We start from the raw sequence: 26,093 nt of genomic DNA, 5'->3' as shown, positions 1-26,093 counted from the left end.
AACGTTAGTGATTTGCGAGATTGATTCCTAAATACTGAATCACTCATTGGCTGATTTGGAGATTCATTCCTGAATCTGGAATCATTTATCTTTCTATCCTTCTCTCTCTCTCTCTCTCTCTCTCTCTCTCTCTCTCTCTCACTTTGTCTCTTTCTCTCTCTCCATTCTCTCTCTTTACAGTTTGGCCTGAAGCCATGACAACATCATTATGGTCAGTGTTGCTCTAACAGATGCTGACGTGCGTAGTACCCAGCGCCCCCTTCCTTATCGAGACCGGGATTAAAACAGAACAAAACTAAAAGCGCCCCTCCAGGGCTCCTCTACTGTAGTGTGTGTGTGTGTGTGTGTGTGTGTGTGTGTGTGTGTGTGTGTGTGTGTGTGTGAATGGATCTGATTATTTGAATGTGTTTTGGCTGTTTAAAGTCTGAAGTTCAGTCTGTATTATAAAACTAGAAGATTCACAGTGTCTATTATGTCCCGTTGCACTAAAGCAGGGGTCTTAAACTACTGGCCCGTGAGAGCTTCATCCAGCCCCATCACATATTTACAATTTTTCCTTAAACCTTACTTGACACATTTTTTTTAACTGCTAAATATTTACATCTGATGGGAAGATTTGCTTCACATACCAGACTCATACTGATTAGGATGTTAAAACAAAAATAAAGCACTGCATAATAACAGGCTATAGCAACATTAGCAACGAACGATTCCAGTGGAAACCTGATGCCACATGAACGCTACACACTGACTGTGATTGAACTATAACTGAGCTATTATTCTAATCTAGACTGATAGTTATTAGATCTGCCTTCATGGATTCACTGTGTCCTGAATGAATCCACACAGGCAGATTTAACTAACTATCAGTCTGAATTAGAACAATATAAAGTTATAGCTAAACTGCAGTCAGTGTGCTGCGCTCATGCAGTGTCAGGTTTTTGTGTGTCAGAATTAAGAAATAAACAGAAATGCCAAATGAATCTGCTCTGCTCTGCTTCACTCGTTTAACTTTGCAGGAATGCCAACGCTATCACAAGTGTCATATATTGCTACTGTTATATATACATAATGGGTAGTGTTTGAAAAAACAATGTACAAAATCTGTAGATGTGATCGGTCCCAAATGCACCAGTGCATCATTGCTGTATAGGCTCTACAGTCCTGCAATATTTTATGGTTCTAGCTCAAAAACTACAGTCTGTGAAACTGGAATATAGAATAATAATAAGAAGAAGAAGCAGAAAATAACAAAAAACAGGAAGCTAGTTTGGCAAGCCAGCAATAATTAATATTATTAGTAATTACTGGGCCATTTTTTCCCTGCATTTTTTTCAACCAGCCCTCCCCAGCTTAGCTATTGGCTCCCAGGTAATTTGAGTTTGAGACCCCTGCGCTAAAGCTTTGGTTTGTGGGAGGAGCTAAAACCTGCTGCTGACCACTCTGGAAAAAAATAATATAAAACGTATATTACAGTCGATTGACTCTAAATGCATCTTTATCTAAATACTTCTTCAAGAAAAATGTTTTCACATCTCAGAAAGACTTAAAGGGCAATTCCACCAATTTTTCAAAATTTCTGTGTAATTCAGTGTGCGCGATGTAAACAGAGTGATTCAGAGTGGTTTGGTGTGAAATGGTTCAGATGTCTTTACAGTGGTGGTGATAGGAGCCAGCAGTCGTTATGACTACAACACAAATATAGACATTTTATTTACTATCAAAACCACCAGTGAACCTACACAAGTCTTCTGAGTTTATATGGAATGTTGATGATGAAAAATAGTGGAAAATCGGGAAAAAATACAGATATACAGAAATGCAGAGTTCTTGGGATACAGTCTCAGACATCAGGCAGTGAATTCATAACTATTTCCTGTAGTAACTTTCTGTGAGGGAGCTTTTAGAGGTGGATGTCTGGTTCCTATCACCACCACTGTGAACAATTCTGACTCTGTAAGTTTCTCTAAAACAGAGCGTTTCACACCAAACCACTCTGAGTGACTTAGTTTACATCACATTACAACCATTTAATTATGCTGAAATTTTGAGAAATCGGTGGAATTTCCCTTTTAACCTGACAGCCTGGAGGAAAACTGTAAAGTTTTGTAACAACTGCACCACAGTTATGTCCGGAAATGGAAAACACACTATACAAACACACACACACACACACACACACACACACTCAGCTCCCCCCACACCAGCCCACCCCACCGCAGTGATTCTGACCCACAGGGTGGCTGCACGCATACAGAGCGTAATCAGTCATAGGGCAATGCGACTGGACGCCCACCTCACAGGTGTATTGTGGGTAGATGTCCTGGGGAGGGTCAGGGGTGTGGCCAAATGCCCCGCCCATTTCCCGAGAGGAGGAAAAGGTCAAGTAGGGAGGGCATTCGGCATAAGACTCCCACACGAGTTCGTCCAGGCCCCCCGACTGCGAGCTGGTGTACATACATGGCTGATGCTGGGCTGAATCTGCACTGTAGGGGGCGCCGTTGCCCAGCCCGAGGTCAGAAGACGCCTGGTAAGTCAGGAGGGGGTAAGAAGGGTCGTGTGTGGGTGGGGTCTCCGCAAAAGAGTTGTCTTCAGACGACAGTTTGTGTTTTCCTGTTAGGAAAAAGAAACAGGAACAGAAAGGAGGGTCAAGATCTATCCAAGCTCCACCCACAAATGCGCATCAGCATTCAGTAAAGCTTGCCCACCCTAGCAACAGTAGCCGGGTTATTCTCATGAGCATGTCAAAATAAAAGTAACTATGTTTCTTTTTTCCTTTTTTTCAAACAATTATGTTATAATTAACAATAGACCTGAATGATTTAAGTGATTTAAATATGTCTTCACTAACGAACACAGAAAATATAAATATACCATCGTATGCAAAGGTGTGTGCACCCCTATCAAATTACATATTAGTACAGTGAAAATAAGTTGGTCACACTTTAGTTGGATGGTCCCCCATAGATGCCCTACAGCAGGTGTGCACAACTCTGGTTGTGGAGGGCCGGTGTCCAGCACAGTTAGGTGATTTACCTGCTCAAACACACCTGATCACACTTAGCTGTTAATTGCCAGGTTAAGTGGGGTTGTTTGAGCAGGGAAACCTCCAAACTGTGCTGGACACCGGCCCTCCAGGACCGGAGTTGTGCACCCCTGCCCTACAGTGGGGCAGTCGTGGGCTAGAGGTTAGGGAACCGGAAGGTCGCCAGTTCAATCCCCTTGGCTGATAGTACATGACTGAAGTGCTGTTGAGCAAGGCACCTAACCCCCAACTGCTCCCCGGGCGCTGTGGATAGGGCTGCCCACCGCTCCGGGCAAGTGTGCTCACTGCCCCCTAGTGTGTGTGTTCACTAGTGTGCATGTATGTGGGTGTTTCACTGCACGGATGGGTCAAATGCGGAGGTCTAATTCCTCTGTGTGCAAACACAGTAGGCTAATGGTTCTGAATTCAGATACTTAAATCAGTTGATTATCAACAACATTATGGTTAGATTGTAGGTTGTGCTTTGAGGGTAGGGTTAGATACAACAAACTCTTTCACACTGAACTGGATGTTCAGTTGCATTTAATGGATAATTAGTTGAATGTTACTTAAAGACAGACTGAGCATCTACAAAGCAGTGGACCATCCAAATCAAGTGCTACCAATAAGTGAACACATCCTCTACAGGGAACACACTTACCGCACATTTTAAGGCAATATTTATTTATTTATTTAATTATTTATTTGCTGAATTTAATGTATTGGGTTGGGGGTGGCTGTTAAACGGCCTGTGCAAAAGTTAAGGCACATTTTATAGTTTTTTTTTCTTCCAGTATGCTAAACTCAGCAAATAAACATAAATTGTGTGCTGAAATTTGCAGAAAATGCCATACTTATGTATGTTTTCTATAGAGGATGCGTTAACTTAATTTCATTTAGAAAATCAACAAGACGCAATTTGTCCAAGCTTTTGTACATGACTATACATATATGCATAGTGAGTATTTATTGCCCTGCGATGGACTGGCAACCTGTCCAGGGTGTATCCTGCCTTCCGCCCAATGACAGCTGGGATAGGCTCCAGCACCCCACCGCGACCCAGAAGGATAAGCGGTTTAGATGATGTATGTATGTATGTATGTATGTATGAGTATTTATGTATACACATTTACACATATTCATGCATGTATCATTGTCGGAGGAAAACCTTGTATCCCCAAAATGGTAACTTTACAGGAGAAGGAAAAAAGTACTTTACTTTTAATGTAAGTCAATGGAACCAGAATTTTTTCCAAGTCATTTTGGGCCGTTTCTTTTAGTCCATTTTTCATGAAATAAACACACAATGTTACAATGGAGATACAAGGTCTTCTTCCGACAGCAGCATATATTTATATATATATATGAGAGCGAGATTTAAAAAATGCCATAAAACTTTTTAAATAGATTATAATTTTTTCCTGCGAAAAACATATTAAATTCATTAAAACAGAAGTGGACATTAAAGTGATGCACACTACAGTCAAAGTATACACTACATTAGTGATATAGTGTGTTTCCATACCTGAGGGTTCTGAACAGGTGTAGTCAGGGCTGAGGGCGTGTGGTAGGGTGTAGGGCACGAGAGAATCAGTGGGTGATGGCGTCACTCTTGGGCGAACCGTGGTTCGTGGAACCAGAGGGTGCTCCTTACTATGGAGAGAAAGGTAAAGAATGCATAAAAGAGCAGTACCAAATGGCATGGGGTAGGGTGCCTAAGTAGGGTACATAGTGGAGTACACTATAGTAGGAAGCTAGGAGACCTAAGCAGGGTATTTTCAAATCAGTGACCCAAGAAGAATACATTGTGTAGTAAAGTCAAAGGATAGAGGACCTAAGAATAGTGCATGGAATGGAACAATACTGCAAGATAGTAGGGTACATACAAAGGTTACATGGTATGGTACATTAAAGTAAGAATAAAGGGGACCTAAGAACGGTACATGGTCTGGTACACTAAAGTGAGAAGGTAGGGGACCTAAGAAGGGAACACAGTACACTGTGGTAAATTAACAGTATAAAGGACTTATGATGAGTACATTGTATGGCACAGTAAAGTAAAAATGAAGAGGACCTAAGAAGGGTGCATAGTGTGGTACAGCAAAGTAAGAATGGAGAAAACCTAAGAAGAGTGTATACTGTAAAGTAAGTAAAGAAGTGTATGTACTGTGGTACCCGTAAAGTAAGAAGGTAGGGGACCTAAGAAGGGTCCATGGTGTCAAACAGTAAAGTAAGAAGGTAGGGGACCTAGGAAGGGTCCATGGTGTGGTACAGTAAAGTAAGAAAATAGGGGACTGTCAGAAGGCAAATTGTGGTATAAGAAGGTAGGGGACCTAAGAAGAGTATATACTGTAAAAGAAGGCGGTAGGAGACCTAGTAAGATTTTATACTGTAAAATAAGAAGGTAGGGGACCTAAGAAGAGTATATACTGTTAAGTAAGAAGGTAGGGGTCCTAAGAAGAGTATATACAGTGAAGTAAGAAGGTAGGGGACCTTTACTGTAAAGTAAGAAGATAAGGGACCTAAGAAGAGTATACACTGTAAAGTAAGAAGAAAGGGGACCTAAGAAGAGTATATACTGTAAAGAAAGAAGGTAGGGAAGCTAAAAAAGAGTATATACCATAAAGTAAGAAGGTATGGGCCCTAAGAAGAGTATATACTGTAAAATAAGATAGTAGGGGACCTTTACTGTAAAGTAAGAAGATAAGGGACCTACGAAGAGTATATACTGTAAAATAAGAAGGTAGGAGACCTAAGAAGAGTATATACTGTAAAGTAGGAAGATAAGGGACCTAAGAAGAGTATATACTGTAAAATAAGAAGATAGGATACCTAAGAAGAGTACACACTGTAAAATATACTGTAAAATAAGAAGGTAGGAGACCTAAGAAGAGTATATACTGTAAAATATACTGTAAAATAAGACAGTAGGAGACATAAAAAGAGTATATACTGTAAAGAAAGAAGGTAAGGAAGCTGAGAAGAGTATATACTGTAAAGTAAGAAGGTAGGGGACCTAAGAAGAGTACATACTGTAAAATAAGAAGGTAGGACACCTACAGAGAGTATATACTGTAAAATAAGAAGGTAGGAGACATAAGAAGAGTATATACTGCAAAGAAAGAAGGTAAGGAAGCTAAGAAGAGTATATACTGTAAAGTAAGAAGGTAGGGGACCTAAGAAGTTAGGGGTCCTAAGAAGAGCATTTACTGTAAAGTAAGAAAGTAGGGGACCTAAGAAGAGTATATAAAGTAGGAATGTGAGGGACCTAAGAAGGGTCCATGGTGTGATACAGTAAGGTAAGAATATAGGGGACTGCCAGAAAGACATACTGTAATATACTCTGATTCTACACAAGTGCAAAATCCTAACTTTGCCCTATTAGCTTTCATACATTATTATTAATTTTAATATTTCAGAGGGGAAGTGTTTGTTTAAAACAGCGAGTATAATATGAGACTATTGTTCTGTCTCAGCTGGTCCTCCACCCACCCAGACTTCACCTTCTCTCTCCTGAACAAGGGGCAGGAGCTTTTGACAACAAATCTTTTGTGGCACTCTCACACTGCCGCTGCCGCCCACCTGCTATCACAAGAAAATGGAGAGCTGGTAGATGAACTGTACTGTAGCGTGTTTTTAGCGTAGCGCTGCTATTTTAGCACTTCCAATGCTAATCTGAGTTCATCACAGCAGGAAAACACAAATACATTAGCATTTTGTTTACATACAAGCACAAATATGAAGTATTGTTCAGCCTAATTTTTTTACTAATTGTTTTTGGTATGCTGGGGGGCTCGAAACTAGGGGACCACGATCTGCCCCTGAGTATGAAAGAGGAAGTAGAGCTTTTCACAAGATAGCATCAATGCTAGCTCGTGACAATGTGGAACACGCCCCAGCAAGGCAGAGGTTCATAGGCATTAGTAAGCTAAGGCAGAGCGTTTGGGGTCCGGGTATAGGGGGCCGGCGGAGGGTGTTTCTGACCACACTGGAATTCTGGGGTCAGCAGACGGGGGGTGTATGATATAAGGGAGCTGCAGTTAGCCACTGCGGCTAATCTGTCCTAATTCAATTTCACAGTGAAGGGACACAAACAGCGGCTAACTAGCAAAAAAAATCTTTGCCCTTTCTGTGCTCTTTATTCATTAAACCCAATCTTTCTCTCTTTCTCTCTCCCTATGTCTCTCGCCCTTTCTGTCTTTCACTGTTTCTTTAGCTCTTTCCATCTCCCTCTCTCTCTCTCTCTCTCTCTCTCAAACGCACACATATCCACACAACACACTCTCATGCTTGCTTATGTATTAGTTTGTTTGTGTGTTTGCTTGTTTGTTTATTTGTTTATTAAGTAGTGCTGTCAGGCTATATACATACATACATATATATATATATATATGTATATAGGGTTATTGTCACCAACATGACAAATACTGGGACCCAACAATAAAAATTAAAAATTAAAAAAAAAAAAATGTATGCTTTCTTTTTTCTGACATATGAACAGTGAGGCCTGGGTGAATAAATAAAAATAAATGTGAACAACTGAATTTATTTAAAATAGATTTTACATTATTTTCCAAATGTGCATCCCTGCAACACAGTAAGATCTGTTTTTTTATTATCTGTATATTGTTGCTGACTAAGCATTTTAAAGCTAATTATTAAAACATACAGTCGTATGCAAAATAATGACATTTCATCTTCAGAGAACTGTGTGAGAACAGCGGCTTTGTGAAGAAATGCACTACAGTCTCTACGGGATGCAGAAAAGCTAGTTCATGTATTTATTACCTTGAGGCTGGATTACTGTAATGCTCTGCTGTCTGGATGTTCCAGCAAAAGCCTTAACGAGCTTCAGTTAGTCCAGAACACAGCAGCCAGAGTCCTCACAAGAACCAGAAAGTTTGACCATATCAGTCCGGTTTTATCAGACTTGATACTGGTTGCCAGTTAAATTATACAAAATTCTTTTATTGACATACACGAACCGCCACGCCTGCTTAGATCACAAGGTGCTGCTTACTATTAGTACCTAGAATTAATAAAGCTACATCAGGGGGGAGAGCCTTCTCATACAAAGCCCCCAAACTTTGGAATAGTCTTCCAGCCAGTTTTCGAGACTCAAACACAGCCTCAGTCTTTAAGTCTAGGCTAAAAACCCACTTGTTTAGTCGAGTCTTTGGTAATTAGTTTTCCCTGTTAGATAAAAGGGGCTGGGGGTTCAGGGTCATACAGTATTACGGTAAACTGGGAGTGTTGGTGCTGTCGTCCCGCTGCTCTCACTCACTCACTCAGGTTTGTTGACGGTGGAGCAGAGGGGCACCGAGGCTGTAATAGCTCGACCTGCCGGAGTCTCTGCTGCTCTCTGTTAACACTGCATACTGTAATCAGTCACTCTTTACGGAACTAACTGTCTGTGTTTCTTTTGCTGAATTGAACAGCTGCCCATCCTGTGGGGTCTGATGCTGTTGCTTTATCTGCCTTGATTTAGTACCCACTGCTTGCCCGCCTTCTGGACAAGTTAGACCACCATGGAGCTTCCTGCTGCACAGCACTGTACGTGAACTGACCCTCCTGATGATGCTGCTGCACAGACTCAAACTATTTAATTACAGCCATTGCTTCACTGTTTTTCCCCGAGTCTGTATTTTAATAGTTATGCTAAAGTTGTTTGCTGTCTGGTGTGTACCAGAGGAGGATAGGTTCCCCTTTTGAGTCTTGGTTCCTCTCAAGGTTTCTTCCTGTTCCACTGTCACAACTAGCTTACTCATGGGGGCTCGGACCCAGATTTTTCTGAAAAGCTGCTGTGAGACATTGCCTGTTGTAAAAAGTGCTATAAAAATAAACTTTGACTTGACTTTAGAATTTTTTCCTCCTGAAATTTCTTTTTGCTGAGTTTAACATTTTGGAGAAAAAAAACTTAAAATGTAAAATGTGCCACAGCTTTCACAGAACTCACGTTTTATATTTAATGTTTTTCCAACATTATAAAAAAAGAATTCGGCAAATAAACAGTATCGGTGTATTAAAGTGCGTTCTCTGTAGAGTATGTGTTCACTTATTGACACTCAGAAAGTCAGTAAAACATGGAAATGCAGCCAAGGGTGCACAAACCTGTATATGTTTTACATAGTTTAGTATTTTTTAATTTTACTCTATCACTGCAACACATTGACACCCATTTTTAAAGTTTACAAAAAACATTAAAGTAAAGAGATTCAACAGTTAAATGTGCTATTTTTTCAAATGCCAAAACTTTAAAGTATAAAAAAGCATTTATTAATTTACTGCATCATACAGAATTCTAATTGTTCTAGTAAATTATATGAACATTGTTTATTTGGCTGATGATTCTGACTTTATAGACACACACACACACACACACACACACACACACACACACACACACACACACACACATTTTCTCTCCGTCTCTGTCAGACACACACACACACTGTAGCCCGTCGCTGACCCCTGTTTGTGATGCAGTGTTTTACTCGCTGCACTGCTCGCTCTCTAAGCTATAAATATCCCCCCTCATGTGTGTCACATCCAATAAGGTCAACAAGCAACATGCAGTCTTGACTTTGGTTCCACCTTCCCCCAGCGCTTCGATTCAAAAGGACAGCCTAATCTCAGTCCGGCCGAGCTTGAAGAACTCTACAAATCTAACAGCAGCCCAAATAAACACCACTCAAAAACAGCAACGTTCAAAAAGACCACGTCATTCAGTCGTGAAGAGCGTGTGAGGAAAACTGAGCGTATATGCTGAACTGTGCAAAAGACTTAAGTGCCTGAGAAAATTTCTGTCTTGAAAAGGCTGTTTATCTGGGCGGTAGAGTTTATTAGCTCTGGAAAAACTAATATTAGATTAAATACAGATAACGTTAATATAATAAGTAGTGATTTTATGTGTGTATTGGTTGTAGTTATAGTCTAACACCTGCTTTATCTAATCAATACTTCATAAAATTAAATCAGGAGCTGCTGAGGGAACTGAACAAAGTCATATTGTTTTTGTGTTTATTGCATTGATTCTAGTGGTGTGTAGTGTTTTTACTCTGCTTTGGTGTTTTTGAACACTACTCCACTACAGAGTCTTGTGCAAAAGTTTGAACACTCCTGGTCTGCAGATTCAGAGCTTCATTTCTATTTATTTGCTAAATTTAACATGCTGGGAGAAAAACATAAAGTGTAAAATTTACAAATAAAAATGTTCACAGACTTTTGCGTAAGTGTGAAGATGTTTCATTTTACATCCGTTTCTCCTGTTGTTATGCATTTTTCTATTTCATGCAGTTTTCCCACCTCTGTGAACGGGACATCCGATGCATCTCGATGTCTTCGTTACCACGGAAACCCTTCGCGAATGGATTGTTCTCGATCTTCAACTGAGTGATCTGAAAGATACAGAGAAACGCTCATCTATTTATCCATCCATCCACCCATCCACCCACCCATCTATCTATACTTTCACTCAACCATCCATCCACCTGTCCTTCCATGCAACCACCCACCCATCTATCCATGCAACCATCCATCCATCCTACAATCTATCCATCTACCCAACCATCCAACCATCCACCCATCCATCCACTCACCCAACCATCCACCCATCTATACTTTCACTCAACCATCCATCCAACCATCTACCCATCTATCCATGGAACTATCCTACCATTCATCCTACGATCTATCCATCTACCCAACCATCCATCCTCCACCCATCCTTCCTCCATCCATCCATCCATCCATCCATCAAGCCACCCACCCATCCATCCACTTAACGACCTATCCATCTACCCAACCATCCTTCCTCCATCCATCCTTTCTCCATCCATCCATCCACTGACCCAACCATCCACCCACCCATCCATCCACCTATCCATTCAGACAACAATGCACCCATCCATCCACCCATCTATACTTTCACTCAACCATCCATCCAACCATCTACCCATCTATCCATGCAACCATCTTTCCATCCATCCTATGATCTATCCATCTATTCGACAATCCATCCATCCATCCATCCATCCATTCACCCACCCATCCTTCCACCATCCACCTATCCATCCACACAACCATCCACCCATCCATCCATGCAAACATCCATCTATCCATCCTATCATTCATGTATTCATCCATCCACCAACCTATCCATCCACTCATCCATCTATCCATCCTACCTTTCATACATCCATCCATTCACCAACCCATCCATCCACTCATCCATCTATCCATCCTACCATTCATACCTCCATCCATTCACCAAGCCATCCATCCACAAACTCATCCATCCACTCATCAATCTATCCATCCATCCATGCAACATCCATCTATCCATCCTACCACTCATTCATCCATCCATCCACCAACCCATCCATCCACCCACCCATCCATGCTGCTTCTGCACTTACAGTGTGGTTCTGGTAGGAAGTGACAGCGATGAAGGCTGTTTCGGGGAATGAATGAGTGCAGAAGGCTGTGTTGCTGGAGCCAAAGCTGTTCTTCTCATCCGCTTTCACTATATGCAGCCGCGGCTGGTATTTATGCATGGAGTTCAATATGATCTGTAACAAAGGCAAATACACTGCCATTTAAAAGTCTGGAAACAATGTTTTTAACAATATAAAAAACAACAGTTCTACTCTACACGTCTTGTATGAGTTCACAGGTTTCACATAATTCATAAAACTCTAGGAAGCTGTGAATAAAAATTTAGAAATGTCAGATATGACACAGAAGACTCTCAAAAAACTGAGAAAGCTGTAGAACATTAAGGCTTAAGTTCTAATCAAATTAATATCCACAATTCATCATATTTCAAAGGGGGTGATAAACTTGACAAAATAAAATTGATAACTCTTTGTTCACAAAATTCTTGAAATATTGAATTAAACATCTAGAAATATCTTTTGGCAAAGCGTTTTTTAATACTTAATTCAATTTCTCATTATTATTGTACATAAAATAACAAAAACTGTTATAATGGCAAATATAATTTCTCATTCTACTATGGGTGTTACGATACATACTTTCTAAAAATATTTTTTATATTTATTTTTACTACTGGACTGCAAGCCAGTATGCATTGTATATCAAATACAGTTTGATTTTCAGCTATAAAATTATTTGAGATGTCAGATAGACTGACTTGAATTGAAATTATTTCCATTATTCTATCAAAAATATGTTATGGTATTTCTACAAAACAACGAAACCATTTGTACCTAATGTGTATTTAAATGCATCTGTCTTCTAAGATTATTTGTTTGTGTTAATTATGTTTTCACCAGGTGCTGCGATCTTAAACTTTAAGCTTCAGAATCATCTGTAACCATTCTAACCATCACCATCATCATCATCATCACCATCATCATCACTCACGTGGCCGAAGGGGTCGAGGTGGTTGTTGGTGAGTTTGAGTTTCTGGAAGGAGACGAGCTGTCTGGTCCAGTGGGCTCCGGGAGCCGGGGAGTCCGGATGAACGTAAAGTCGACCCGGAATAGCAGGTTCGGCTTTACCGCACACTGACCTGAGCACAGGGCAGGAACCTGTCACTTTCACTGACACTGCAATTAAGTAAATGATCAGAACATCTGGGCAATTTCTCATTATGAGATTGTTAAAGAATGTTATCCACCTATCCATCTTTTCTTCCACCCAACCATCCACCCAACCATCCACCCATCCACCTAACTATCCACTCAACCATCCACCCAACAATCCACCCACCCATCCATCCATCCATCCATCTATCCTTCCACCTATCCATCTACCCAACCATCCACTCAACCATCCACCCAACCATCCACCCACCCATCCATCCATCCATCTATCCTTCCACCTATCCATTCACCCAACCACCCAACAATCCACCCAACCAACCATCCACCCAACCATCCACCCAACCACCCACCCATCCACCCAACCATCAACCCAACTATCCACCCAACCGTCCATCCATTCATCTGTCCTTCCACCTATCCAACCACCCACCCATCCACACATCCATCAACCCAACTATCCACCCAACCGTCCATCCATTCATCTGTCCTTCCACCTATCCAACCACCCACCCATCCACACATCCATCAACCCACCCATCCACACATCTATCAACCCAACCATCCACCCAACCACCCAAGCAGCCATCCACACATCCATCCATGCAACCATCCATCTATCCATCCTACCATTCATACATCCATCCACCCACACATCCACTCAACCATCCACCCAACCATCCACCCACCCATCCATCCATCCATCTATCCTTCCACCTATCCATTCACCCAACCACCCAACAATCCACCCAACCAACCAACCATCCACCCAACCATCCACCCAACCATCAACCCAACTATCCACCCAACCGTCCATCCATTCATCTGTCCTTCCACCTATCCAACCACCCACCCATCCACCCATCCATCAACCCAACCATCCACCCAACCGTCCATCCATTCATCTGTCCTTCCACCTATCCAACCACCCACCCATCCACACATCCATCAACCCACCCACCCACACATCTATCAACCCAACCATCCACCCAACCACCCAAACAACCATCCACCCATCCATCCATGCAACCATCCATCTATCCATCCTACCATTCATACATCCATCCACCCACACATCTGTCCATCCACCTGCCTTTAGATTGCCAAAACGTCATGATGAATTGACCAACAGAAATGCTCCAAAACTGCTTGAAATAAAATCTTTCACGTTAGTTTACATTGAAAGTAAAGAATGTTTTTGTTTTTCTCCTGTAACTTTAACATTTTGGAGATTCTTCTTGGACAGCGATGATAAGGCATGCTCAGTGGGCAAGTCCAGATCAGGTGACTGACTTGGCCAGTCAACAATTTTCCACTTGAGGCACCAGAATGTAATCATTTAAGGTGGAACGGATTATCGGAATAAGGAGTCTGGATGGACTGAGAGGTTCTGCAGCTGTTCTATAAGTAACTCTTACTTCTACAGTAAGTCTACGTCACTCATAGTTACATTTTGCTTTCATTTGCAGTGAAGACTTAAATATTCTGGAACCTGAGAGCTCCACTTCAAAAAGAGTCAGTCATTTTACACTCTTCAAAATAAAAGTCCTACAAAGGGTTCTTTTCGAGCAATGTCACATATGAACCACTTCTGGCTCCCTGAAGAACCTTTCAGTGGGTTGTTCTTTAAAGTACAATGTGTACAATGTGCCAATGTGAAGAACCTACTTAAAGTAAGAACCTTCACATAAGGTTCCACACTACACTCTTAAAAAAGATGGTTCTTCAGGGGTTCTTCCATAAAGAAAATGGTTCTAACCATGAACATTCAAAGAACCCTTTGCATGATTAAAGTGTTCTTTGCATCATGAAAGTGTTCTTTAGATGGATGGAGAATGTGCTGTAAACAGTTCAACATAGAACATTTTTGAAAAGTGTTCTATATAGCACCAAAAAGGGTTCTGCTATTGTGGCGATGTCAAGCTTCACACTTAAAAAAGATGGTTCTTCAAGGGTTCTTTAGTAGAGAAAATGGTCCTATATAGAACCAAGAACACTCAAAGAACCCTTTCATGATGGAGAATGTGCTGTAGATGATTCTATATGGAACCTTTTAGAAAAAAAGGTTCTATATAGCATCAAAAAGGGTTCTGCTATTGTGAAGAAGTCAAGCTTGTAACAATAGAAGAACCCTTTTTGAAAATGGTTCTAAATAGCATTGTCCACAGCACATTCTCCGTCAATCTGAAAAACTCTTTAGTGATGCATAGGGTTCTTTGGGTGTTCCATATAGAACCATTTTCTTTAATACAGAACCCTTGAAGAGTTTTTTAAGAGTGTAATTAAATCATACACCCAAGAACTGTTTAGGAACCTTTTAAGAGTCTGTGTCGTGTCTTGTGTGGTAACAGTTTCAGACTCTTACCATTTATTATCCGCAAACTTGTACCGGTGGTCATCAGCGGCCACTACGTCCATCAGCAGGATGTATTTGGCTTTGGGGTTCAATCCTGCTACCTTCACTTTGTAGCTCGGGAACATCCGCCTGTTGAAAGTGATCACAATAGAGGGAGACAGAGGAGAAAAAGGTCTATAAGGTCAGTATCACAGGTTTAGAGTCAGACTCACTGATGATCTACAGCAGGGAGGGATCATGTTCTCACAAGGCCCTGAGTGTGAGGGTCTTTGGAGGCCCCCCTCAACCCAAGTCTCTGACCATAACACAAAAAAGACAGAAAAAACTGACCTGCAGAACATCTTTAAAGGGAACATACAGTTGAAAAATGTACTTCCTAACTTTTTATGCAATAAAAGAGCTTGATGTGCACTCTTAAAAGGTTCTTCATGGGTTCTTTAGTGAACATGATGGTTCTATATAGAACCAAGAGCACACTTGCATGATTATTTGGTTCTTTGGATGGTGAAATCGTTCTTCAGATTGATGTGTTGTGTTTTATATGGTTCTATATTGCACCAAGAAGTGTTCTGTTTTTGTCCAGCTTGTAACAATAGAAGAACCCTTTTTGGTGCTATATAGAACCACATATACAACACAACACATCAACCTGAAGAACCATTTCACCATGCAAAGAACCATTTAAGCAAGCAAAAATGTTGTATATAGCACATTCTCCATCAGTCTGAAGAACCCTTTAATCATGCAAAGGGTACTTTGGGTGTTTATGGTTCTATATAGAACCGTTGTCTTTACTAAAGAACCTTTAAGAACCATCTTTTTTAAGAGTGTAATTAAATCATACATCCAAGAACCGTTTAGGAACCTTCTAAGAGTCTATGACTGTCGTATCTTGTGTGGTAACTGTTCTTTGAGTGTTCAGTATAGAACCATTGTCCTTACTGAAGAACCCTAGAAGAACCATCTATTTTGAGAATTAAAAGTAGGAAGTAAACACTTAAAATGGACTGTTCACTCCAGTCTATACAGTCCATATAATGACAATAAGCTATTTAAAAAAAAAATACATAAACCTGCCTAGTCAGTCTATAGCAGTTTAGCCCCACCCACTCTCGCTCAAATTTATCATGTTAAGTGTTTCAACACTAGGACTCCTTTTGAATGGGGTGGCCAATCAGAGCAGCGGTCGTTTGCATGTGTCCATCTGAAAGGCACCGTTATAAAAACAGCCTGTTTAATCCTGAGGGACAAAGAGAAATTATAAAACGATCATGCAAAAAAAAATTTCTGTTTTTGTTACATAAAAACTCAAACGTTTAAAAGTGGACCTCAAGGAAAAATCTTAATTACAAGAAAAATGTTAGATATGGGCCCTTTAATGACCCGTACATTTGTTTATGGGTGTGTTTAACAGTGCTGGAAAAAAATGTAATGAAACTAAAATGCTTAATTCTCAAAAAAAAGATTTATTATTTTAAATATAGTGGTAGGGTGGGCATGGATTGTCTTTACATACAAAGGCTATTCGTTCATCTCATTCTTGCGTCTGTAATGGACTCTCCCTACTCTTTGAGCTGGTGGTCTGAGGCAGGGGTGGTCTTTGCTCTAGGCAGCTGCCTACCTTTGCCTAGTGCAAAGACCACCCCAACACTGCTGTTATTTATGATTGTAGCAGTTATATGCAGTCCTTTTAAGTCACATTTAAACATTTAAAAGCCTCTTTATCTCAGAACTGCATGAACACAGTAATCAGTGATGTGTTTATTGCGCAGCTCCAGTAGAACATTAAACTGGGATTTAACATTTTCAGTATTTCAGCATAATTAACCAGTTCAGATGTAAACTAAGTCACTCAGAGTGGTTTGGTGTGAAACGCTCTGTCTCAGAGAAACTTACCAAGTCAGAACTGCTCACAGTGGTGTTGACAGGAACCAGACGTCCACCTCTAAAAGCTCCCTCACAGAAAGTTACTACATGAAATGGTTATGAATTCACTGCCTGATGACTGAGACACTGTTTTATGTTAGCTTTGAGAGGATTTTGGTCCTAAAATGTATTTTTAAAGTAAACTCATGGTGAATGGACACGCAAAGCATTTTGAGGCAAAATAGTCCCCAAAGGAAACTTATTTTTCCAGATTTACCACCATCAGCATTCCATATAAACTCAGGAGACTCGTGTAGGTTCACTGGTGGTTTTGGATAGTAAATAAAATGTCTATATTTGTGTTGTAGTCATGGCGACCCCTGGTTCCTATCACCACCACTGTAAAGACATCTGAACCATCTTTACCATCCAAAGCCACCAATGAACCGACACGAGTCCTCTGAGCTTTTATATGGAGTGTTGATGATGATAAAATAGCAGTAATTATATGTAAAATTAATTCTTTTTGGCTCAGAAAGTTTCCTTGGGGACTTTGCATGAACCCCTCTTCCACAAATGTATTAAAAACAGTATTTTACATTAAAATCGTCTCAAAACTATCATAAACAAATGTCTCAGACATAAGTCTTTTAGAGGTGGACGTCTGGTTCCTATCACCACCACTGTGAACAGTTCTGACTCTGTTCACATCTCCACTTTTTAATGCTGCAGCAGTAATTCTGAAAAGCGGGTGGAGTTCCCCGTTAAAACTCTCACCTTCCCGCTTTCGTGATGATCATTTCCGTGGTGACGTCATGGAACTTCCGCCACAGCTCGCGCTCGTGGAGGTGAACTTTAACCCCCTCGAGGCCCTGCGCGAGAGACAGCAGGGTTAGCATGACAGCTGACTGACGGACTGATTGACTGGCAGCTAATAGATTGATTGATATATTTAACCTTTATTACGTTATTATTTTTTTTTATTTAAAAAATGGTGTAAATTCACAGAAGTGTCTGAACGCTGTTAGAAATCAGTGCTGAACAAAAACCTTTGAACCATTAGGACTAAAAATCCTGGCCTGTCATTAATGACCGTTTGAACCAGCCTACAGTGATAAGACGCTCTAGATTAGAACCGTTATTAAAATCAGGGGAAACGTGCCAGTTATTTACATATAAACACGAACAGATAGATATGAAATTATTCATTTGAAAGACTATAAGAATGAACAGCACTGAAAATAATTTTAAAACCTCATTTTTGTTGTCGTTGTGCTTTTATATTATTACCATGACATTATTATTGCTATTAGTCTTAATCTTAGTCTTAGTCTTCTAATTATTATTTCATTACTATAATTATTATCATTATTAGTAGTGGTAGCAGGCAGTATTATTTTCTTATTCTTACACTCTCAGGGTTCTATATCCTACTAAAAACGGGTTCTTTGACTCATAGAACTCATAGAATAGACAGTGGAACCCTTTTAGGTGTTATATAGAACAATTTTAAAAGGGGGTTCTTCAAAGATCCATACAGAACTGTATTTATATAGAGAGAAGAACCATTTAACCATGCCAATACCCAGTGGTTCTGTGAATGGTCGTGGTTCTATAGGCTGTAGAACCATTGCTGTTACTAAAGAACCGCGTTTTAAAGTGTTAGTGTTCATTATGGCTCTTAGTCGTTGTTATGTTTGTTATAACGGTTATTATTACTTTTATTTTTGTTGGTGATGTTGTTAATCATGTTATTGGATACATTGATATTTTTATTCAGAAAAAATACAATCCTGTAAAACAAACATGACCTATATAATATAATATAATATAACATAATATAATGTAATATAATATAATATAATATAATATAATAAATTCCCTTTACTGATGAACCCCTGATCATTTTAATATTAATAATGATAATAATAATATTAATAATAATAATAATTATACTTTCGGTAATCTCAATTTTTCGCAACAGATTAATAAATTTGAATATACTTTTTAAAACAACATTAATATAAATATTATGGTAAATATGCAAATATGGAGTTATTAGTCTAAACGCTTTGTAAATGATATCAAATTAATGATAAACTAATAATTTAAGTGCGCAGCTGTTTGTGAGCGTTAATATCAGCGTATTAGTCTGTAAATATTATTATTAATAATAATATTTAATATTAATATTAGGGTTTCTTTTACCTGCAGCTGCTCCTGAAAGCCGTCCGCCATGTTACAGCCCGGACACACGGCGCGCGCGCTGGACACACACGCACACATTAAACACATTCAGACCGTTAATGAAAATGTAAATGAATAATAATCAATACTCATTATTATCAGAGCTCTTTCAATCTGTTTACATTTTCAGCCACGGAGAAAAAGGAGCGCGCGCAGTAATCAATAATCAATAAATCAGTCATTAATTTCAGCACGTGCGCAAAGGTCAGATCCATCAACAATGACGTCCAACAGCAGAGATTTACAGGCAGAGCAGGAAATCTGCTATCACGGCGAACTGCGCGCGCCCTCCTTTTCGCTCGAGCAGTAAAATATTAATCCTGATAATAGTGATAATAATGGTTATTAATCTGTACCTGGTTTTCACTCCATGGCGCTGAGGCTCCTCGGTTCCGCGCGGAGGAGCTGAAACTCCGCTCACTTATTTCAGAGATTAACACTGAACGCTGAACTCGCCTCGCTAGCCAATCAGGAGCGTCTATTCACTCTCTCCGCTCTGCGGGCGTCCAATCAGAGCTCGGACCTCTTCCTCCTCTCTCCTCTTCTTTCCCTCTTCCTCTCTCTCCTTCTTCTCTCCTCCTTTTTAAATCTGCACTCCTTCCCCAAAATCTTCCTCCTCCTCTTTCGTCACTCCCGCGTGCCCCCTACTCCCCCACTCCCTCCACCTTCTCCCCGCGCGCCGAAAGCAAGCCACGAGCCCTTAAATCCGCGCGCTCTCCCCCTCTCTCTCTGTTATAATCAGTGGAACGCGCTCGAGCAGCAAGTTCTCTTGTGGAATGTGTCGGAGCGTGAGTGCCAAAGTGAGACGCGGTCGCGCGCGCACACACAATCGCTCCGTAAATAGTGCAGCGTGATAACGGAGCAATGATACGTCTCGCGCGCACGAGTTTGACTGGAAAATCCCGGAGCGCGAGCCTATGTCAGTAGGCTTTTATTATTATTATTATTATTATTATTATTATTATCTATTATATCTATTATATAGAACCCTTTTCAAAAAGGTTCTACGTAAAGGTTCTATTCTCCATCAATCTACAGAACCATTTCAACATGCAAAGAACATTTTAATCATGCAAAGGGTTCTTTGAGTGTTCATGGTTCTATATAGAACCATTTGTTTTACTAAAGAACCCTTGAAGAACCATCTTTTTAATACGTAACACTATACATACAATATAACAACAGCTTTAATGACATTTTAATAAGAATATTTTTAATAATATTTTTCATAAATAATGTTAAATCATTGTTTGTTATTATCAGCATTAATAATTTTCGCAGTATTATTATTATTATCAACAAGAGAGAAAAAAGATACTAATAATAGTAAAACTAAATATTACTTTAACACTACAATAACATAATTATAACAATTATATAACATATTTAATCATAATAATGTAGTAGTAGTATTGTTATTATTATGAGCAACAAGAGACAAACAACAGTAACAGTAAAAATAAACAATATTTATAATAGTGTAATAAATGCCAATTATATAATAACATTATAAACATGATCTAGGCTTTATATGACAAAATAATAATAATAATAATAATAATAATAATAATAATAATTAGTAGTAGTAGTATTGTATTGTTATGAGCAACAAGAGACAAAACAATAGTAATAGTAAAATAACAAACAACATTTATTACAGTGTAATTTGTAGACATAGTGTAAACATAATTTGTTTTATATAATAATAATAATAATAATAATAATAATAATCTCCTGTGCATGTTTATATGTGTTTATATGTGTTTATATTACTTATTTAAATTAATACCCAATACAAACACACAGGTACAGCTGCAGTGATCAGACTGACCACAGCAGGCCTTAAACAGAGTAAACAGCTCTGGAGCTGCTGGTCAGTAAAGATCACTCTTCAGCTGCGGAGCGGTGGGCAGGTGTCCGGCCTGCAGCTCCAGGCTGAAGGTGCCCTTTTTACCCCCAGACCTCAGACAAAACCCCCCTCTAACCCCCCCAACACCTTGTCCAGCAAACACCAGCTTCTCTGTCAGATTTCCTGCTCCACCTTAAACGGTCCAGCCTGGCTGTGTCTGTGCTGACAGACGCAGGAGGTACTACACAGGTTCCGCTGAGGTTCTATAGGCAGTTTTTGGACCTCAGACTTAATAATTATCCACTTCCTTGTCTGTTGCTACACTCTTTAAAAGGTGCTTCTTCAAGGGTTCTTTAGTAAAGACAGTGGTTCTATATAGAGTCATGAACACTCAAAGAACCCTTTAGAAGCTTAAATGGTTCTTTATATGGCTAAATCATTCTTCATATTGATGGAGAATATGTATCTTTTGAAAATGGTTCTGTATAGCACCAAAAAGAGTTCTGCTGTTGTTATGATGTCAACTTTATAACAATTGCAGTACCATTTTTGGTGCAACCTAGAACCATTTTCAAAAAGGGTCTATGTAGAGCTATATACATTCTCCATCAATCTGAAGAGCCATTTCACTAAGCAAAGAACCATTTAAGCCTGCAAATGTTCCTACAATTCCCTTTACTAAAGAACACTTAAGGAACCATCATTTTTAAGAGTGTACAATGTTGGTTCTTCAAGGTTCTTTAGTAAAGAGAATTGTTCTATATAAGACCATGAACCCACAAAAGGGTTCTTTGTGTAATGAAAAACGTTCTTGAGATTGATGGAGAATGTGCTGTAGATAGCTCTATCTAGAACCTTTTTGAAAAGGGTTCCATATAGAAGCAAAAAGGGTTCTTCTATTGTTACAATGTCAAGTCTTTAACAATAGATGAACACTTCTTGGTGCTATATAGAACCAATTTTAAAAAGTTTGTATATAGAACCACAAAAAATACACTATCAGTCTGAAGAACCCTTTAACGATGCAAAGAACCCTTTAATCATGCAAAGGGTTCTTTGAGTGTTCATGGTTCTATATAGAACCATTTTCTTTACTGAAGAACCCCTGAAGAACCATCTTTTTAAAGTGTGAAAGAAATACTATTTGTAACCCTGTACATATAAAATAACTTTTATGATATTTTAATAAAAAAATATTTTTAATAATAATATTAATAATGTTCGACCTTGTATGTTATCATTAGTATTAATTAGGCTCGCGGTAGTGTTAGTATTGTTATCAACAAGAGAAAAAAATGCTACTAATAATAGTAAAAATAACAAAATATTTTTATAACACTTACATATATAACATACTTATAATATAATAATAATAATAATAATAATAATGAGAAAAAGAAGAACAATAAGAAGATGAAGAATGTAGTACAATGTCTTATAAAACGATCATTTGGCGCCACCTTGTGGTTGTAGCGCCAAATAACTCCTGAACCAGTTTGATTAAAAGGCCCATTTACTACAGTTATATGTGTGTTTTAATTATAAATGGGCGGGTCTAAACTGCTGTAGGCTGAGTAGGTGGATCTACGTAAATGTGCTGTTTTTTGGTGACGTCACAAAAAATAATAGATTCAGAAGAAGCCAGCTTTGCAGCTTATTTTTCATATACTGACTGTATGAAGTGGGGAGTAAACGGTACATTTTGGAACTTCAACAATGTTTACCAAATTAAATATTAAAAACATGGTTTTCCAGGATATGAGCCCTTTAACACTCACGCTTTTGCCTTAGACTGTCTTTTTTTTTTTTAATTTGAAATACAAATTCATCCAATTATGTTTTAAATGATTTAATCTGCCATTTTCATTTTCATTAATCAATGTTAATGAAAGATGTGACCAACTGCAGGTCGCGTCTATTTAAGGTGGAACGGGAAATTCCAGTGAGAAGTCAGCTTTAGCCCCTAGGGTCTACAGCAGGGGCAGCCCACAAAACTGACCACAAAAGCTTTCACTGCCCACAAGAAGATAGAAGATTTAACAGCAACTGTGAAAAGCACTATACAAATACTTTTGAATTGAACTGAATTTAATGTATCCTATCAAATTTTACTTGACTGTTTAATGAAACGACATAAACACCATAAAAATTGTAAAAATTTGTTGATCCGTGATGAATATGATACGATCAAAACAATAAAATATGTCATATATAAAATGATGGGTACTGTTAAATATATAGATATATGTATATGTATATAAGAAATGTCTACCAACAGCCCCCTAACAGTACCACCACAGCCCACTGGATGAAAACCACTGGTCTACACTCTTAAAAAAGATGGTTCTAAGTGTTCTTTAGGAAAAGGAATGGTTCTATTTAGACCATGAGTCCCATATAGAACCGTTTCATGTTTAAATGGTTCTTTGCATGGTGACATGGTTCTTCAGATTGTTGGAGAATATTTTACGTATGGTTCTAGGCCATGTTTGAAAATGGTTCTATACAGCAACAAAAAGGGTTCCGATACTGTTTCAAGCTTGACATCCTAACAGTAGCAGAACCCTTTTTTTAGAAGCACATACAACACATTCTCCATCAATCTGAACCCCTGAAGAACCATCTTTTTTAAGAGTGGATGGTTTAGGATCACAGTACAGACCTTACAGTGACAGTCCAACCAAAAATCAAATTTACACATTTTCCCCTCTGATCCCAAATTTAGTCAATCAGCCAAGACATGTTGTGTGTCTGAACTTCGCCTCTTATCTTTAACATTAGAGCTATACAGGTAACAAGCTAACATAGCTAACAAGTAATGGAAGTGTATAGCCCACCAATAAGCCCACCAATTTGCATTTGACTCAAACAGTATTGAGTTACTTAGTAATCTCTAATAGACATGCTTATGTGGTTTCTGACATACTATTTATAAAAATGTACAAAATTTCTGAATCATTAACTGGTTGAGATGTAAACAGAGTCGTTCAGAGTGGTTTGGTGTGAAACGCTCTGTTCTAGAGAAACTTACAGAGTCAGAACTGTTCACAGTGGTGGTGATAGGAACCAGACGTCCACCTCTAAAAGCTCCCTCACAGACAGTTACTACATGAAATGGTAATGAATTCACTGCCTGACGTCTGTTTTATGTTATTTTGAGAAGATTTTGATTTAAAACGTATTTTTTAAAATCTATTAATGGTGGAGGGAAATATGCAGGGCATTGTGAGGCAAAACATTCCCCAACTTCAGATTGTCCACTATTTTCCATCATCAACATTCCATATAAACTCAGAAGACTCGTGTAGGTTCACTGGTGGTTTTGGATAGTTGGTCTATATTTGAGTTGTAGTCATGGCGACTCCAGGTTCCTATCACCACCACTGTAAAGACATCTGAGTATAAAGTATATGAGTATAAAGATGTGTTAAAAATCTGTGTAATTCCCCTTTAACACACCATAACTGTGTTGATCTATCAAATCTAGAACCATAATGAAAGTTTAAAGAACAGTTTCCATCACTCCTCTTTTCTCTCTCATACTGAAGACAGCAGTCATGTAGATATTATGATTTTTTTATGGTGCAAACTCATTAAAGCAGCTCCCACAACATGGAGACATGGTGCAGTCATAAATCTGAGATGATTTATTTGTCATTCAGGCGCAAATACAATCTGAACTCTGATTGGTGGAGCAGAGGCTCCACCCACACTTCCTTCAACACTCTTTTAAGGCAACAGGCTTTGACCAATTAAATAAAGACTGTCTTCCTCTCTTCAGGAAAAAACAGAACACCCTTCATCATGAAAAGGAAAAGTGATCAAATGAATGGAAAAACTCAGACATACAGTTCTGAGCAGAAGTCAGAGACCCTTCCTTCAATTAGGTTCCAGTCAAAACAGCTATTATGTACAAGTTATTCACGTTTTGGGAGATTTTTGAGAAGATTAGATATGAGATAATCCGCTTGAATAATGAAGGAGAAAATCTAAGTGAAAAACAGGAGCTTCCAAAACTGACGTTATAGAGAAAACGGGGCTCCTAACAACCACCTGGAAGACCTGCTAGACCCCAAAACTGCCCCCATCAGATAAACTGCACTTAAAGCTTTCATCTTTGAGAGAGAGGAGAAAATCAAGCTGCTTCAGATCTGAAAACATCCACAGGTGTTTCTGTCCATCCTTCCACTGTGAGAAGACGACTCAGCGCTATGGGTCTGAAAGGATGTGTAGCTGTCAAGAAGAACCTCACTGAGAAAAGGAGACGGACACATCAAACAAAGAAGCTGAACGATGGATTGACCACCCCAGAGTCCAGTCCTCGACATCACTGAATGTGATTGATTACTTCAGAAAATGATCAACCAGCTTCTAAGACTGAACTTTGGAGGCGTGTCTGCAGATTCTTTCAGGAACTGAAAGTGAGTCTCCTGAAAACAAGGGAAGCTGGAATAAAGGTGAAGAGTGACTCACTGAACTCTGAACAACTGCATTATATTTATTCGTTGATGCTTCTGTGTGATTTTCTGTTCCCTTTTTCCTGCCGCTGAAAACTGAATAACTTGTACTTAATGGCTGACTGGAAGAGTGATCTACGACTTCTGCACAGAGAAACAGCAGAAAGGAACATAACATTGATATATGAGGCCCTTTTTAACACCACCTATTTGCTCCAGCTTGTGTTTGTGTGGTTAATGAACACTGAAGGGCACTTCAGAACAGATCTGTCCTCACGCAGCCTCAAAACTGCATGACTGTAAACACAAACATTCACACAAAACAAACATTCAGAAACATCAGAACGACGTACTAATATAAAAATAAAGTCCTCTGCGCTTCATCTTACTTTACACTTTTAGAACTCCCTGAATCTTCAGTAGCCAAGAGGAAACCTTATTAAAGCGACGTACCGCACAGAAAACAGTTCATACTCTGAGAAAAGCAAGAATGGAAAAAAAACATGATGTATATCCGTATAAGATTTACAAAGAAATTCAGCTGCCGCAGCAATATTCACTACAACTGTGGCTAAAATATCGCAATGCCACCTGTTTATCGTAGCAGGACTTTCTGGCTTTAGTGTAACAGGCTGATGCGTGGTGATTACATAATGTAACAGACCCATATTCTGCTAATGTGGCTCACACACCCAACATTATTTCACATACGATGAGATTTCCAGTA

The 26,093-nt window shown here is 39.2% G+C and overlaps 1 protein-coding gene across 1 annotated transcript; it reads right to left on the bottom strand.

Annotated features, from left to right (window-relative positions):
- Positions 1–2,188: 2,188 nt before the first annotated feature.
- tbx5b (T-box transcription factor 5b) lies at positions 2,189–19,075 on the bottom strand. Its single transcript, XM_036580930.1, has 8 exons — positions 19,022–19,075; positions 17,591–17,685; positions 14,957–15,076; positions 12,413–12,560; positions 11,443–11,595; positions 10,331–10,422; positions 4,551–4,678; positions 2,189–2,613 (listed from the first exon to the last, which is right to left on the bottom strand). Exons 1-8 carry the CDS (start codon positions 19,049–19,051, stop codon positions 2,189–2,191), a joined length of 1,191 nt encoding a protein of 396 aa, XP_036436823.1. The 5' UTR covers positions 19,052–19,075.
- Between the last annotated feature and the right edge of the window lie 7,018 nt (positions 19,076–26,093).

This window comes from Colossoma macropomum, unplaced genomic scaffold (assembly GCF_904425465.1).
Source record: "Colossoma macropomum unplaced genomic scaffold, Colossoma_macropomum, whole genome shotgun sequence".
Classification (NCBI taxonomy): domain Eukaryota; kingdom Metazoa; phylum Chordata; class Actinopteri; order Characiformes; family Serrasalmidae; genus Colossoma; species Colossoma macropomum.
The sequence above is the reverse complement of the archived record's forward strand: the minus strand, read 5'-3'. Positions and strand labels throughout refer to the sequence as shown.